The sequence below is a fragment of the Geotrypetes seraphini genome, chromosome 9 (assembly GCF_902459505.1).
Source record: "Geotrypetes seraphini chromosome 9, aGeoSer1.1, whole genome shotgun sequence".
Classification (NCBI taxonomy): domain Eukaryota; kingdom Metazoa; phylum Chordata; class Amphibia; order Gymnophiona; family Dermophiidae; genus Geotrypetes; species Geotrypetes seraphini.
Window position 1 is genome coordinate 56,491,014 of NC_047092.1, and position 17,002 is coordinate 56,508,015.

Genomic DNA, 17,002 nt, shown 5'->3' on the forward strand with positions numbered 1-17,002 from the left:
AAAAAAAAAAAAAAAAAATTTTACATGAGGGGGGGGGGGGGGGGGTGTCAAAAAATGATGGGCCCCGGGTGCCACATACCCTAGGTACGCCACTGGCAGCAGGTGCTATATTTCTTCAGAGACCTGTGTGCTTCTATGTAAATTGAATCATCACCTGCCTAATCTGTACAGAGTATCATTAAAACATTAAATGCACCCTAAGGAATTGCATAATGATGCAAATAATCATGCAAAATTATTGTAATTCTGTGACAGGCAGAATGTCCAAATGAGAGGATGCTGGTCAGATGGCATGTGGAGGGGAATGTTATATTTCTAAGCTATAACTAGGATCTGCAATATGGAGAAAAATTCTTCTAGAAATGCAGGGTGGAGCTGTGCTTGTAGAATAAGATCTTACAATTGTGTGTGTCAAAACTGTAAATGAATACAAGTTCACAGTAGCATTTATGGTGTGTTCACAGGTTGCTAACTCTGAGATAAAACTAAATTGGTTCATTTGTGAATGTGAGAGACCTTATGCTGAAGATTTCTCAGGTTTATTAGCTGTAGTTTCATCTAAAATCTGGACAGTCTGAGTCTCTCTTCCTGCTTCATCTATTTTTGCATTGTATAAGTATGTTCCTGTTTGAGGAAATGTAGTGTAACAGGAATCGAATCTTTAGGGCTTTGTTCTTTTATTTCTGGTTCTATTTTTAAAATGACTAAACAAGCAACTTTGGATAAGGAATCAACTTAAGTCCTACATGTTATTTGTGTGTGTTGTATGTGTTAGGGAAAGGGAACCCAACAAATCATTTAAAGCAAAACTATGGTCTTGAATAAAATGGAGGGGAAACCTCTTTAAAAAGTTTGAGGTTTAATTTTATGCAGGGTGGGCCAAAAGTAGGTATACAGTATTTATTCATTATTTCTTTTTTTATTTTACAGGTGTCACGAATAACATTTTGTGTGAAGTATTTGTATCAGTTACATCGTTTCACTTTTACTTGATTATCGTTCAGTACTGTATTATACTATTCAATATCTCTAAAATAAAAAGAAATAATAAATAAATATGTACAATATACCTGCATAGATCGTATCGATCAGAAAAGGAGTATGCATTACAAAATATAGTCTTTTCTAAAATATATATAGCACTGCAGCTGCTGCTGCCAACCAAAGGATCTCATTTTTCTGTCAATACACATGTTAGAAAAAGCCATTTTACAAAAGAAACCATTTAGGAAAAGAGCAGCATCGCTTGAGGGTTTGCACATGTAAGTAGTGTGATTTTGCTACTTACACATTGATAGAAAACTTTTTACTAAAAGTGGTGAGGGTAGCCCTAGAGGTCTCCATCCTTTTCCATGTAAAGGGCCACAAAGTGGACAGAAGAAAGCTCCAGGGGCTACCAAAAGACTTTAGCCTTACAAATATAATTTAAAATACTAATTTTGATTCTTCAAGCATACCACCATCCAACAGTGCAACATTATGCAAATAAGTGCAAGTGATGAGGGTGCACACAGCACAGCCACCACATTCCATTGCTGCCTATCAGCCCACCCATCAGTACCACAAACCTTTTCTCTAATTTTCAAATCTATCAAGTCAATATTAAAACAAGGTGTATGTTTACCAGCAAACAGTAAACCTGTAATTCCACTTTGCTTAGTTTTTTGGGTCTGAGCTGAGCATAGGTGCACTGTCGGGAGGTTTTGCCACTACTGCGATTAGAGAAAAAGCCCTGCGATGCTCTCCTAGGTAGTGTATGACTTCATGGTTACATTGCACATGTGCATGCATGCACAGGAAGAAGTGAGTTAACTAGCATTTGTGTGTGTATGTGCATGCACATGTGTGTCAATATGACCATGCAGGCACATATGACCCAGCAGTGCCTCATGGGACCTTTACCTACAGCAGCAGGGGTCACTGGATATGAGGGCCACAAAAATAAACTGTGGGGACTGTGTGTTGGAGATCACTGCACTAGATAAAAGAAAAAGGAACTGGCACTTCAAATAAGGGAGAAAATTGGCAGTAGCTCACCAATGCAAAACAGTTAATGGAGAGGCCACAACCTCAAAGCCTAAAATGAAATTTATACTTTAAAGAACAGCACAGATTGTGGATCCTTTAAATCTCTGTAAGGTGCAGCTTATACTTAGCAATTTTCTAATTGAAGTCTTTAAAATTAAACAGCAACATTCAAATATATGATACAATTAAATTATTATTTGACTCATTAGGGAGGCAGATGTGCCCTGGTCCTAGGAGTCAGATGTAACCAGGTACTGGCCTTAATCCTGGATGTGGGTATGGGAGACAGGAAAGGGGAAGGTTAAGATGTTTAAAGGGATTGGCTGGGGGATGGTGAGGGGTGGGAGTGAAGTTTTGAGGAGCTCCTAGAAAAGCTGTTTCTCACAGTGGGCATCTGCTGCTTGGTTTTTATTATCCATTGCTGTCATGCTCTCCTCCCTTGATTGGTATCAGTTGGATGACTGAATGTTTTATGTGCAGGGTTTGTTGTTGCAGTAGGCAAGTGCAACATTTTCTGGAGGAAAAGGATGCACTGCTGTATGGAAGTTGGGGTAGCCAGGTTGGCAGGTGTCAAGCCCACAGCTATAGTCTGTAGCTGGTAGCATGGCATAGACTGTGATTGGGGAGAATTAATAATTTATCCCATAGACTGTGATTGGGGAGAATTAATAATTTATCCCTGTGGAGAATTACCACCTTGTAAGTTCAACTTAAGTATCTGGATTCACTGGAAGCAGTTAATACTATTCTAATTAAGAATGGTTCTGTGATAGAAAATACTAAGGAGATACTGACTCTGTTTTGAAAATGTTCTTTACGAATCCTTCATCACTTTGTTAGATCAAAAATGTAGTATTTTTCTTATTCCATAGAAATAGATTATAGAAGGGGTTAGTAATGATCCATTTGATGCCACTCTGACCACTATACTAAAGACATCTGTACTGGAAGGTGGATACTAGTTTATCCTGATTACTGCATGTACAAAGGGTTGTGTTCATGAGGAGCTAACTAAATTAAAGGTAGGCAAAGCAATGAGGCTGGATGATATATATACGAGGGTGCTGAAGGAACTTAAGGAAGTTCTGGTGGCTCCGCTGACTGACCTTCTCGATGCTTCTCTAGAGTTGGGCATGGTACTGAAGGACTGGAGAAGGGTGGATGTGGTCCCTCTCCACAAAAGTGGAAGTAAGGAAGAAGCAGGGACTTACAGGCCAGTAAGTCTGACTTCTGTGGTAAGCAAATTAATGGAAATGCATTTAAAACAGAGAATGGTAAAGTTTCTTGAATCCGGTAGATTACAGGACTGGAGGACTGATCAATTTCTATGACTGGGTGACCAGAGAATTGGATAGAGAGAGTGTGCTAGATGTGGTGTTATTTAGATTTTAGCAAAGCCTTTGACAGTATTCCACACAGACGTCTAATAAATAAACTTGAGTGCTCTTGGGATGGGCCCCAAAGTGACGGACTGGGTCAGGAACTGGTTAAGTGGAAGACGACAGAGAGAAGTGGTCAATGAAGATTGCTCTGAGGAAAGGGATGTTACCAGTGGTGTGTCTCAAGGTTCTGCTCTTGGGCCTGTTCTTTTTAGCATTTTTATAAGCGATATTGCTTAAGGGCTGTCAGGTAAGATATGCTTCTTTGTGGATGATACCAAAATCTGCAATAGAGTTGACACTCTGGATGGTGTCAATAACATGAAGAAAGACTTAGCGAAGCTTGAAGAATGGTCTGAAATTTGGCAGCTAAAATTTAATGCTAAGAAATGCAAGGTCATGCATTTAGGCTGCAAAAACCCGAGGGAACTTTACAGTTTATTTATTTAATTTGTTTTCTATTTCATTTCCCCAACGAGCTCAGAACAGATTACAGGTTAACATACATAAAATACCGTTAATAGGTTCCAATATGACTTAATTACAGTATAAGTTTACAATACAAGATTGTGTCCTAATTCGATACATATTAGAGGTCTAATATATATACTAGGGGTCTAATACCAATAAACATAATATACCCCCTCCTTTACAAAGCTGTGCTAGCCAGTCGCCACAGTAACGGCTCTGACGCTCATAGAATTCCTATGAGCATCTGAGTTGCTGCAGCTGGTGCTAAAAACGCTTGCATGGCTTTGTAAAAGAGAGGGGATAGAGTTTATGGTTTACAATTTACAATAGTTATTCTTAACAGTGCATTTCTTTGCAATGCATCGGTCATGGGCAGGGGAATTAGGTGAAGAGGTATGTTTTTATTGCTTTCCTAAAGCTGAGGAGTCCTTCAAGGGATCTGATTTGTGGGTCAATAGAAAGCAACAAGCGAAAACCAAAAAAATGACCCCAAAATATCCAGAGAGAAGAAAATCCAGAAGAAACCAAAAGAAACTCTGTGGAATGACGTTCCTTAATGGACTTTATTTGAAAATGTCAAAGTTCCAAAGGTACACTAAAATCATCCACATAAAAGTACAGTAATCCACATAAGAGCCCCAAAGGACCTTATCTGCTAGGGATGCAGGACCCAACACGGTCCACGTTTCGACAAAAAATCTTCAGGGGTCCCTGGGGGTCCTATAATAATAATAATAATTGCATTTCTTATATACCGCTATACCCTAAGTTCGAAGCGGTTTACAATGAGGGTCGTGCCGAGAGAGAGTACAGAGTTAACAGCAGGAGACATATGTTTACAACAAGATACATATGTTTAGAACAAGATATGAGCTAAGTATTGGAACCAGGAATTTGAGATACATAAGCTTTGGAACATGATATCTAAGATGCGTTGGTATGGGGCAGTTTGCCAGAAGAAAATGTAATGAAAAAGAACTAGTTGGGGGAGCTTGCAAGAAGGTACAGGGAAAGAGAGTAATGGAGTTAGCGATAGGAGGCGAGATATTTTGAGTCAAGTTACAGAACGAAGGGTTTAGAGCAGGTACAAGAGATCAAAGCTGAATGCAGGAAGATCATTACAATGTGAATAAGAAGTAGGATATTACAATGAATAGGATACAGGTTCAAAATGGGAAGTAAGTTCAAAAAGGTTCCAGGTGAATGACATATCTGAAAATCAGCATGGTGTAAACTGTATAACTTAGTCAATATAGTAATTTGCAACCAGTGATTGTTGGAAAGATATTTTAGAAGAATTAGAGAAGGGATCTGCCCTTGAAAATGTTTAGGACACCTTTGTTTGAACCTACTCCTCCAAACTGTTATTTGTATTGCATTTGCATTTTCCCAGAATGTGGAGTCCCTCAAGGCTTACCAATTTACCCAATTTTATTTAATACTAGTCTTTAAGCCCATTACATTAATGGGTGCTAGAATAGATGTTGTGTCTGTCTGTCTGTGTTTCTTTATCTCTCTCTCCTTGGCCGCTGTCTGTATCCTTCTGTCTCCAACCCCCACCCCGAGCAAAGCTGTCTGCCCCCAGCACATACCTCCCCCACAAAGCAGCCCCCTTTCCCTCTCCCTAACTGTCTCTCCGTGGTCCTCTTCTGTATTCCCCCAAGAGCAAAGCTGTCTGTCCCCAGCACACCTCCCCCCAAAGCAGCCCCCTTTCCCTCTCCCTATCTCTATCTCTCCATGGCCCCTTCTGTCTCCCCCAGCACACCCCTCCCCCCAAAGCAGCCCCCTTTCCCTCTCCCTGTCTCTCCATGACCCCTTCTGTCTTCCACCCGAGAACAAAGCTGTCTGTCCCCAGCACACCTCCCCCCCAAAGCAGCCCCCTTTCCCTGTCCCTATCCATGGCCCTTTCTGTCTTCCCCCAGCACACCCCTCCCCCCCAAAGCAACCCCCTTTCCCTCTCCCCCTGGCTCCCGGTATTGATCCCCTTCTTACCCTCCCTCCATCCCGGCATCTTATGGCCTGCTCCTCTTCAAAGCAGCCTGCGATCGTGGTGGCCGGCTTTAGCGAACCTAGCAGGCCGCTCTACAACTCGGTAGCACATTCCCTCTGACGCGATCCAGTGCGTCAGAGGGAGCGTGCTACTGAGGTTGGAGAGTGGCCTGCGAGGTTCTTTAAAGCTGGCCACGATCGCAGGCGGCTCTGAAGAGGAGGATCAGCGGGGGCGGCAGCGGCGAGTGAGGGTGGAAGATGTGTTCCTTGCTGAGGACACAGGCATGGAGAGAGCACAGTCGCGCGCCTTCAGCCACCGCATGCGCCTCCAGCCCCTGCAAGTGCCGTGAGGTATCAAATAGAATACTGCCACAGAAGCACACCTCACGGAGCCAGGAATCACGAATTTTCAAGAGCGCATGCGTGCTCTAGGGTTTTATTATTATAGATGGTGGCTCCATTAGGTTGGAAATTGGCAAATTTGGGGCTTAATCCCTTTATCTATGCTGATGTTACTATTTTTATTCCCTTCAAAAGTGATATACATGATATATTTGCAGGTATAAAAAGAGGAACAAAATTAAATTTAAGTTTGCCTAGCACTTTTAGGGCTCCTTTTACTAAGCTGCGCTAGTGGTTTTAGCACGCACTACAATGTCGTGCGCGCTAGACGTTAATGCCTCCATTGAGCTGGCATTAGTTTTTCCACGTAGTGTGGGGGTTAGTGCACGCTAATCTGTAGCACGCACTAAAAACACTACCGCAGCTTAGTAAAAGGAGCTCTTAGTCTGATTTCATATAGTAGTTTTAAGATTGATAACAGTTTACCAATTACAAACCAGTCTGAAAATATTAGGACTGATCATTAACCAACATTTAACATTTGAGCGTCTCGTATTAGCTATAATTACTAAACCCCCCCCCCCCCTTTTTCACAAAAAACGTAGCGTGGTTTTTAGCACCGGCCACAGCATGCTTATAGGAATTCTATGAGCGTCGGAGCTGTTACCACCATGGCCAGTGCTAAAAACCATGCTATGGTTTTGTGAAAGGGAGGGTAACTGTACAGGATTTTATGGTAATTGTTTTCTTTGCCATTGATATGTTTCATTTGCTAGTTCAGGCATTAGTGCTGGCCCAGGTTGATTATTGTAATGCTGTATATTTTGGTTGTAAGGATACTGTGCTTAACTAGCTTCAGACCACAAAAAAATATTGTGGCAAGCCTGATTTATAGAGCATCAATATATGAGAGAGTTTATTACATTGGTTTCCAATCAAAGCACATTTTATATTTAGACTTTGTTTATTCCTCAGATACTGTATGGTATTACTCCAGGTTACATGCAGGATCTTGTGGACATTCCTAAATGTAATAAGAACATAAGAATAACTTTACTGGGTCAGACAGCAGGTGTCCTCCAGCTGCATTGCTACCACTAGGGGGTAGAATATTTTCAGTCGCTAAGGACAGGTATGTTCCCTGGAGTCCTGCAGAACTTGCATGTCCCTCACAATTGAAAAATGTGACAGTAAAACAGCACCCTCTATTGGTGAGACTGTGGGTGGAGGACTCCTGCTCAGCTTAGAGGGAACAGTGACCTGGCCAAAACACAAGGAGTAGCAACATTCCATGCTACTGATCCAGGTCAAGCAGTGGCTTCCCCCATGTCTTTCTCAATAAGGGAAGACTTAATTCTTCACTTTTCTAGATATTAAAAAATTGTATACAAATCTATTTACTCTGCTAAGTTTGTGTATGAAGAAATTCAATAGTGCAATTCTCTCCCTTTGGTAATTAGGAGTCAGCAAAATTATTTGATATTTTTTTAATATGCTGAAAACATTTTTATTTAAGAAGTTTCTTCTTACTGAAGGTTAATTAAATCTGTCTTATTGTTAAGTAATTTCTTAATTTTTTTTATACTGATTGTAAGCCATATTGAACTATAATTTAGTAATGTGGGATATAAGTCTCAAGAAATGAAATGAAATTTGCTAAAAGTCCTACCTGCCAGTCAGTATTTAGCCAGTGGTAGTCAGCGGTTTTAAAATACTACCACAGCAGAATAGGCACTAATATTAAATGGCAGACTATGTCCAGGCACTGGCATTGAATATTAGTATCTGACCAGATGTGGTCCAGATGCCAGCTTTTATACAGGCCTCAGCTAATACAGGCAGTCCCCGGGTTAAGAATGAGTTACGTTTTTAAAGCTTTTCTTAAGTCAGATTTGTATGTAACTCAGAAATTGTAGATTTTAAGATTCTTGCTGCTTACCTCTGCTCCCAGCTGACAAAAAGGCCAACTACCCCTACCAGAGTTTCCTCTAAGGTACTGCATGCACAACCACACACTGTTCTTAATGTGGCCATGCATCATTCCTGAATCTGTTACAGGGGAAGTATATGAGTCTTACTGCTCAGTGAAATCAAATGAAGCTGCAACTGCATTCTTAAGTATGAGTCATACTTAAGTCGAGTGTCTGTAACTCGGGAACTGCCTGTATTCAACTGGGACCCACTTAAGACACTTGTGTGAGTTCTGGCTGATTATTGGCTGGAACCCATATAAGTGAATTGTGCATATGCTCCCCACCTCTATGACACAAGCTGCAATCCTCCTTACAACCTCCTCCTGACACAAGCTGTGATTTCCCACCTCCCTTTTAAGGAGAGCCCTCAGGCTTACCTTACTCCTTAGTGATCCAGTGAGGTGATGGGGTTAGGGGACAAACTTCACTGCTACTGCCCCTAGAAGTTCCATAGTAAAAATAAGCACCATGACCTCCAGTGGGAGTTTCGTGGAACTCCTAATCTAATTTTTGATTTTTTTAAATTTTTTACCAATTCATCCCAATAGGAGGGCTCGACTTGGTTAACAAAATATTAATAAAATTATATAGGAGATTAGAACAGAAACTATGGGCTCCTTTTACGAAAGTGCGCTAGCATTTTTAGCGCACGCATTGGAAACTACCGCCTGCTCAAGAGGAGGCTGTAGCGGCTAGCGCATGCGGCATTTTAGCACACACTATTCCGCGCGTTAAGTCCCTAACGCACCTTCGTAAAAGGAGCCCTATATATTTTAGGCCAGAATTTTATCTCTTATGATTGATTATTTAAAAAAGAAGGATATTTAGTAAATATCTGAAATAAATATGTCTTCAGTACTTTATGAAAAGTGGGTAGATGAGAGAGAACTCTAATTATAGAAGGAAGGTCATTCCAAACTTTTACAAATAAAAGGGAAAATGATTGACAAAAATTGGCCATAGTTTTTATTCATTTAACAGTAGGAAAGCCAAGTTTATATTTCTGAGAGCTCTTAGAATTAGAGATTTCTTGTGAATTAAATGAGACAGGAACCAAAGGAGAAAAAAATACCATGTAGGATTTTGAAAATTACAGTTGCACATTTAAATTGGATCCTCCAGTAAACAGGATGCTAGTGAAGGGATCTCAATAAAGGTGTGACATGATCATATTTATGTTTACCGTACATCAGTTTAGCTGCCGTGTTCTGGATAAGTTGTAGCGTCCTCAAATTACATTATCCCATTATCCCATTATCCCACTCTTCTGGAATTCCTCAAACCCGCTCTCGACTAGATCCTCCCAAAAACTGAAACTATCTTTCCCTTCTATAAAAGGTATATCCCGCGCAGGAAAACTTGGAACATCCCTCCCCTTTAGAACCATAGAACTCTGGAACAATCTTTCATCCCCGCTCAGAAATTCTAGCTCCTTCCAATCCTTCCGCAAACACTTGAAAACTTGGCTCTTTTCAAAAATCTAATCACCTCCCGTGCTCTAGTATCCTGTCCCCCTCTATCTCCTCAGTCCCTCTCCTATATCCTTTCTTTGTAATTCCTTTCCTTTCAAACTCTGTAAACCGTGCCGAGCTCTGCGCACGCGGAGATGATGCGGTATACAAACCTAAGGTTTAGTTTAGTTTAGTTTAGTTTAAACAAGCATAAAGCGAGTTGCTATAGTCCAGCTGAGATAAAATAATGGCCTAAACCAAAACTGCAAAATGTTGCTGAAAAAAAAGATGATGTACTCTTCTAATCATCTTTAAACTGAAGAAACATTTTTTAGTAACATGATTAATTTGATTAGATAATGAGAATGAAGACTCCAGAATAAAACCCAGAATTCTAGATGAAAAAATCAATTTTCAGTGAGTTACCAGAGGCTAATAAAATTTGAGCTAGGCAACTGCTCAATTTTTGGCCCAAACCATAATAATTTTGTCTTGGTAGTATTTAATTTCATGCACACTGAAAATGCCCAATCTTGGATTCTTAAGATACAGGAATTAATGTCTGATTTCAAACTATTTAGAGAAGTATCGACTTCTAAGATTAATTTTTAATCTAAAGAAGTCAGATCATGTGACATCTTACTATTGAAGGTTGCATTGGTTTCCAATTGAAGCTATAGTAATATTCAAATTTGAATTTTATTATTATGTTACACGGTCTCATAGCAGAGTACATGGTGGATCATTTTATATTTGCCAGCTCTAGACACTCTCAATGGTCCCTCAAATTTTTTTGCCTTTCCTCCAGTTAAGGACCGCTGGTAAAAAAAAAACCAACACTTTAACAGATTACTTTCATTCCAAGCAGCAATAAGAGATAAGGAGTTTAGTCATTTAATTGTTTATGCTTCATCTTATCATCATTATAGGAGACTGTTGAAAACTTATTTATTCGATAAATTCTTGAAAGATAAGCATTGTAACTCCCTGAATGTGTTCAGTCTGAATTGTGAATGACAAAACTGAAGGGTATTGCGGTATACAAATATATTGTTACTAGTATTTAAGTACTCAATCTTTATAGTGAAATACTATTAGTAATCTGTGACCATCATCGCCCTTTACGGTCCCAGGGCTCAGAGTAAAGGGCGATGATGGTTCCAAAATAACCATAGTCTGTTGTTATCACAGATTAATTTGGTTACGGGTCTGAGTATTTTATAAATATATTTCTTTATTTATATACTTTGAATTATGAGCATTAGAGCTGTGATATGGTGTGTGAATTACTAGTGTTTAAGCCCATTACATTAACGGGTGCTAGAATAGATGTCTGTCTGTCTTTCTTTCTTTCTGTCTCTCTCCCTGTCTATCTTTCTTTCTTTCTGTCTCTCTCACTGCCCCTGTCTATCTTTCTTTCTTTCTGTCTCTCTCCCTCCCGCTATCTTATCTTTCTTTCTGTCTCTCTCCCTCCCGCTATCTTATCTTTCTTTCTGTCTCTCTCCCTCCCGCTATCTTATCTTTCTTTCTGTCTCTCTCCCTCCCGCTATCTTATCTTTCTTTCTGTCTCTCTCCCTCCCGCTATCTTATCTTTCTTTCTGTCTCTCTCCCTCCCGCTATCTATCTTTCTTTCTGTCTCTCTCCCTCCCGCTGTCTATCTTTCTTTCTTTCTGTCTCTCTCCCTCCCGCTGTCTATCTTTCTTTATTTATTTCTGTCTCTCTCCCTCCCGCTGTCTATCTTTTTGTCTCTCTCCCTCTCGCTGTCTATCTTTCTTTTTTCTATCTTTCTTTCTATCTCTCTCCCTGCCCCGTCTATCTTTTTTTCTTTCTGTTTCTCTGCCCCGTCTATATTTTTTTCTTTTTCTCTCCCTGCCCCATCTATCTTTTTTCTTTCTTTCTGTCTCTCACCCTTTCCCGTCTATTTTTTCTTTCTTTTTCTCTCTCCCTGCCCCCTGTCTCTTTCTTCCTTCCTTTCTTTCTCTCTCCCTCCTGCTGTCTTTCTTTCTTTCTTTCTCTCTCCCTCCCGCTGTCTATCTTTCTTTCTTTCTATCTATCTCTCTCCCTGCCCAGACCCTCACTGAAGCCGCCTTCCACCTGTGCCAGCTAAGGGATCCCTTGCCCTTTCCTCAATCCAGCTATGGCCAACTGGCCGCACACACCTGCCCAGCTATACAACGGGCAAACGTGTCCTGTCTCTCCTCTGGATACCGTTCGCTTACCCTTGGTGCTGGATCGCCGCCTGATGCTGCTCCACAGGAAGTTTGCGAATTGCTGGGCCATGGCGAGCCGAACCGAGCCCCAGCGCACTTCCACACTCCTCTGCGCTTTCACTTTCTCCGGGGCGGGGGAGAGCTCCTTTAGCCCTCGCTCGCCGAGGTGGTGGTGGCCCACCCCATCCGTGTACTCTCTCTCTCCTACCTGCCTATCTAGCTGGGGTCCGCTGTCTTCTAACTTATTCCCTGGACCCTCTTCTGCTCTTCCTGGCCCTGCTCTTCCCGGCTTCTTCTGCTCTTCCCGGCCTCTTCTGCTCTTCACGACCCTGCTCTTCCCGGCCTCTTCTGCTCTTCACGGCCCTGCTCTTTCCAGACTCTTCTGCTCTTCCCGGCCCTGCTCTTCTCGGCCTCTTCTGCTCTTCCCGGACTGCTGCCTCATCTTCAGCGCAGCTAGGAGCCCCAGAGAGATCGCTGCAGAGCAGCAATTAAACTTCCTGCCTGCCCTGGGATCGCAATACTCCATACTTCCACATGGGGCAGTCCGCCCTCCCCCCCTGGTAGGCCCGGTCGTCACTGGATCCGGCCTCACAGCGTCACCGAGGGAGGGCAATGGTGAAACTGCTGCAGGCAGAGTTCTATTCTACTGTGCATACGAAGGCGCAAAGCGTGGAGGCACGGAGGCACAAAGCATGGACGCACGGAGTTTGAAGTGCGCATGCGCGCTAAGGATTTTATTATAGCAGATGTTATGCAACAGAAGTGAATTTATAATTTGGAAAGCACACCTCTTTTGTTGAATAGTTCTTTCTTTTGAAATATTTATTAGATAGGAAACTGCATTTGTATATTACAGAAAGAGCTGTTCTCTTCACACCCAACTTTCCTCTTCACTTAGGGCCTGTTTTACAAAGCCACGATAGCGATTTCCATTTGGTAAATTCAAATCAATTCCTGTGGACTACATCACATTTGCCACACCGGGACTTGTTAACACAGTTTTGTTAAAGGGGCCCTTAGAATTCTGGTACCATTACGACATTACCCACGACCATGACGAGGATCCTAACCTCTTCATGAACTCCTGGATCTCCACCAGCACTCATATCCTAAACGAAATGACCCCACTGAAGAAAAGAAGGATTAGACCCAGAAACCTATCGGGCTGGTTTGACCCAGAGCTCCTTGGAATAAAGAGAGAACTAAGAATATTAGAAAGGAAATGGACAAAGTTAGGAACCCCAGAGTCTAGAGACGCCTGGCGCCGAATGCTAATTAACTACAAAACCACTATCTCAAAAAAGAAAAAATCCTTCTACACCAACATTATAGGTAACACTTCCTTAAACAGCAACAAACTTTTCAAACTAGTCAACGATTTGTTCGATACCCAATCCTACACAAACCCAGTAGAAGAATTCCCGATCACAGCAGATGACCTGGCCGACTTCTTCATCTGAAAAATATCCAAATCAAGACATGCCCTCCCAAACACACAAGACTCCCACTGGAACTACGCCATCACCCAGGACCCTGACTCCTCCTCAAAAGCCGACATGAGCTGGTCATACTTCAAGGAAACTGACTGGCTAACGTTCATCAAATACTATAACAAATATGCCAAATCATATTGCAGATTAGACCCCTGCCCCCAAACGTGATGAAATCTGCCCCTATTATCTTCAAAACCAAACTTCTAAACTGGATCATCTTCAATTATCTGTTGGGAAGTTCCCAGAAGACCTGGGCCAAATTGTCATAACTCCTATAAAAAAGAACAAAAAAGAAGCATCCAACAACGCCTCCAACTACAGACCTGTCGCGAACATCCCTCTTGGCTGCCAAATTAATGGAAGGCCTGGTAAATGCCGATCTAAACAACTACCTAGACAAATTCAACCTACTGCATACTAACCAATCTGGCTTCAGACCCGGCTTCAGCACTGAAACTGTAATGGCCTCTCTTCTAAACTATCTACATTCCCTTCTCAGTCAAGGCTCCAACGCTTTAATTCTCCAACTAGACCTAAGCAGCGCCTTTGATCTAGTTGACCACTCCATCTTGCTGAACTGCCTGGAATCAATAGGCATCTCAGGAAACACTCACACTTGGTTCCGGGGTTTTCTTGAACTCAGATCTTATCAAGTACTCAAGGAAGACAAATTCTCCTTCAGCTGGAATAACAACTGCAGACTTCCCCAGGGATCCCCGCTGTCACCGACCGTCTTCAACATTTACCTCATCTCTTTGGGACACCTACTACAGACCTTAAATCTCACCTTCCACGTTTACGCCGACGATATCACCGTCGTACTTCCACTATCCGATATTTCGCAGAATTTCATCAATCTTCTATCCAATATCCTAAACCAAATAGAACTTTGGATGAAGACCTTCAAACTCAAACTGAACACAGAAAAAACTAAATTTTTCCTGGCCTTGCCCAACGAACAGATAAAAGACAACAAGATTCATGTGAATGGCAGAGATTACAAAATTGCTCAATCTATAAAAATACTAGGGGTTACCCTTGACAGACATCTAACACTAGAAAAACATACAGATCAAATATTCAAAAAATGTATCTCTACTCTATGGAAACTCCCCACCGTCAAAAAATTCTTAGACGAATCATCCTTTCGACTACTAGTACAAGCCTCTATCCTGAGTACTCTGGACTACTGCAACATCATATTTCTAGGAGCTTACAAAAAGTCACTACACAAACTAAGATTAATCCAAAACACCGCAGTCCGACTCATCTTCGGACTAAAAAAATGGGAACACATCTCCCCATACCTACAAATACTTCACTGGCTGCCAGTAGAATCCAGAATACTTTTCAACTTTGCCTGCATCAGCTTCAAAGCTATCTTCGGGATGCTACCAACTTACCTAGCTTCCCAATTCCTCACCAACTGCCCGAATAAGTCCTCCCGCAGAGCAAACCTCTTTAACTACCCATCTCTGAAATCATGTCACTACAAGAAGTACCTAGACAGAATGCTATCATTCCAGGCAGCTAAACTGAACACATGGCTAGCAAAACCAATTCTCGATGCCAAATCATACGCTGACTTCAGAAAATCACTGAAGACCCGTCTCTTCAACGCCAGCTAGTTTTCCTTTACCAATTGTAATCCCCCGAAAGCCCATCTGCTTTCTTTCCCTCCCCCTTTCGACGTATTTTGCTGTAACCCTCTCTTACTCTCATTGTAAATATCTTCCTGTAAACAGCGCCAATTTCCTGTATCTTGTTCACATTGTAATACCCTGTATCATATTGTAAATATCCTCCAATATCTTACCCATATTGTAATATCCTGTATCTTATTCACTTTGTAATTTCTTCCTGTAAACAGCTTTATTCTCTTGTACCTTGTTCTGAATCCCTTCGTTATGTAACTTGACATCTTGCTCCAATGCTAATGTTTTTTTCAGATCCCCGGCCCCAAAGCTTGTTTTCTTGTTCTAAACATATGTATCTTGTTGTAAACATTTGTCTCCAGCTGTAAACACTGCACTCTCTCTCGGAACGACTCTCATTGTAAACCGCTTTGAACTTAGGGTATAGCGGTATATAAGAAATAAAATTATTATTATTATTATTATTAATGACGCTTTATGTTCTAGGCTTGAATATATTGGGCTGTAATTTGTTTTACTTACTTTTTTTTTTTTTAAAGTAAACCAGGTTACAAAATATTTTCCTTAATGAAAACCTGAAATAGCTGATTTTAGAATTGCAGTTAATTGAAGTGTATTCTCTCTTTTCAGTCATTGCCACTTTTCGCGGAACAATCCCACATGGCTTGTCCTTAGAGATTGGAGATACAGTCCAAATACTAGAAAAATGTGATGGTAAGTTTGAGACGAAACACTTCAGTGTACTGAAGGTGATACCAAACAGAAGTATAGATTAAAGCTCAGGCCATTTGTCTCATTTGTTTGTTTTTTTAAAATCTATTTTTAGCTTACTTAAGGGGTTCCTTCATTACGGTTGCGGTAAGCACCAGCACGTGCTTACCACAGCTGATAAAGGGTATTTGCCAAGTTGCATGTGCACACCGTGTGCTAAAAAATAATTTGTCTTTTCTGGGAAGGAGGCATGTTTAGGGGTGGAGAGTGGGTATGATATTGCTAATCAGTTAGTGTGTGGGACATTGCCATGTGCTAACTGATTAGCGTGGGGACAGAACATGAGCCCTTATTACCTACAAAATGGCTGGATGGCCATTAATTCTGGAAATAGGAAAATCAGCCTATTTTCAGCAAGTTTCCTTGGTGCATGGAAAAGATACACAGTAAGAGTATGCTAAGGCCACTTTTGCCATGGCTTTAGTTAAAGGGCCCCAAAGGGATGTAAGACTTATCAGATCACTATGAAGTCCTTTTACTAAGATACACTGATGGATTTAACTCACATTAATAAATTTGTGTATGTGTGTATGCAGTTCATGCATTCCATAGGTATACAGTGGGCTGCGCAGTATTTAGCACTTATTAAATCATTAGCACACAAATGGACCTTGTGTGTTTGTTTGTGTATATGCACCTTTCCTTGCTTTCCCCCCCAAAAGTCTGTCTGTTTTTTTGTTCTCTTATGCACATGAAATTCAGAGGATATGACAGAGGGTCCATGAGCATGAGTAAAAGAGAAGATGTGATGGTAGTAAAGATAGCAATGTACACAACAATATTAGTAATACACTTCTTAGCAAGGCAACAGGAAGTGAGACTAAACAAAAATCTAGACAAAACATGAAATTGCTACAGAAAAGTAGCTGGAAAGCAATAACCACAAAAGCTCGCAGTCTAGGTAAGAAAAATAATGATCTGCAAGCCCTAATGTTAGAGGCAAACTTGGATATTGTAGTGGTCACAGAGACATGGTTCAGTGATTCCCAAGGAAGAGCAGAGATGGTCAAAAGGGTGGAGGAGTCTCTATGTATAGACTAATATCCAAGTGACTGAAATGCAGGGGGCCTCGGGTAAAGAAGAAGCAATATGGATAACTTTGAAAACAGAAAATGGAACTTTTGTCTACAGGGTGTTGTCTAAAGACTTCCCACTCAAGCTCAGTAAATTGATAAAGATCTTGTTGCAGATATCCAAAAGCTGGAGAAGAAAGAAGAGAGGTTGCTGGGTGATTTCAACC

At 41.2% G+C, this 17,002-nt stretch overlaps 1 protein-coding gene across 4 annotated transcripts in view; it reads left to right on the forward strand.

Annotated features, from left to right (window-relative positions):
• DOCK4 (dedicator of cytokinesis 4) overlaps positions 1-17,002 on the forward strand; it is a 650,492-nt gene that overhangs the window by 72,350 nt on the left and 561,140 nt on the right. For all 4 annotated transcript variants that reach the window (XM_033958349.1, XM_033958350.1, XM_033958353.1 and 1 more), the window contains one exon: positions 15,622-15,705. In XM_033958349.1, coding sequence (XP_033814240.1) covers positions 15,622-15,705 — 84 coding nt within the window. Of the gene's footprint in view, positions 1-15,621; positions 15,706-17,002 lie in introns of those variants that run through there.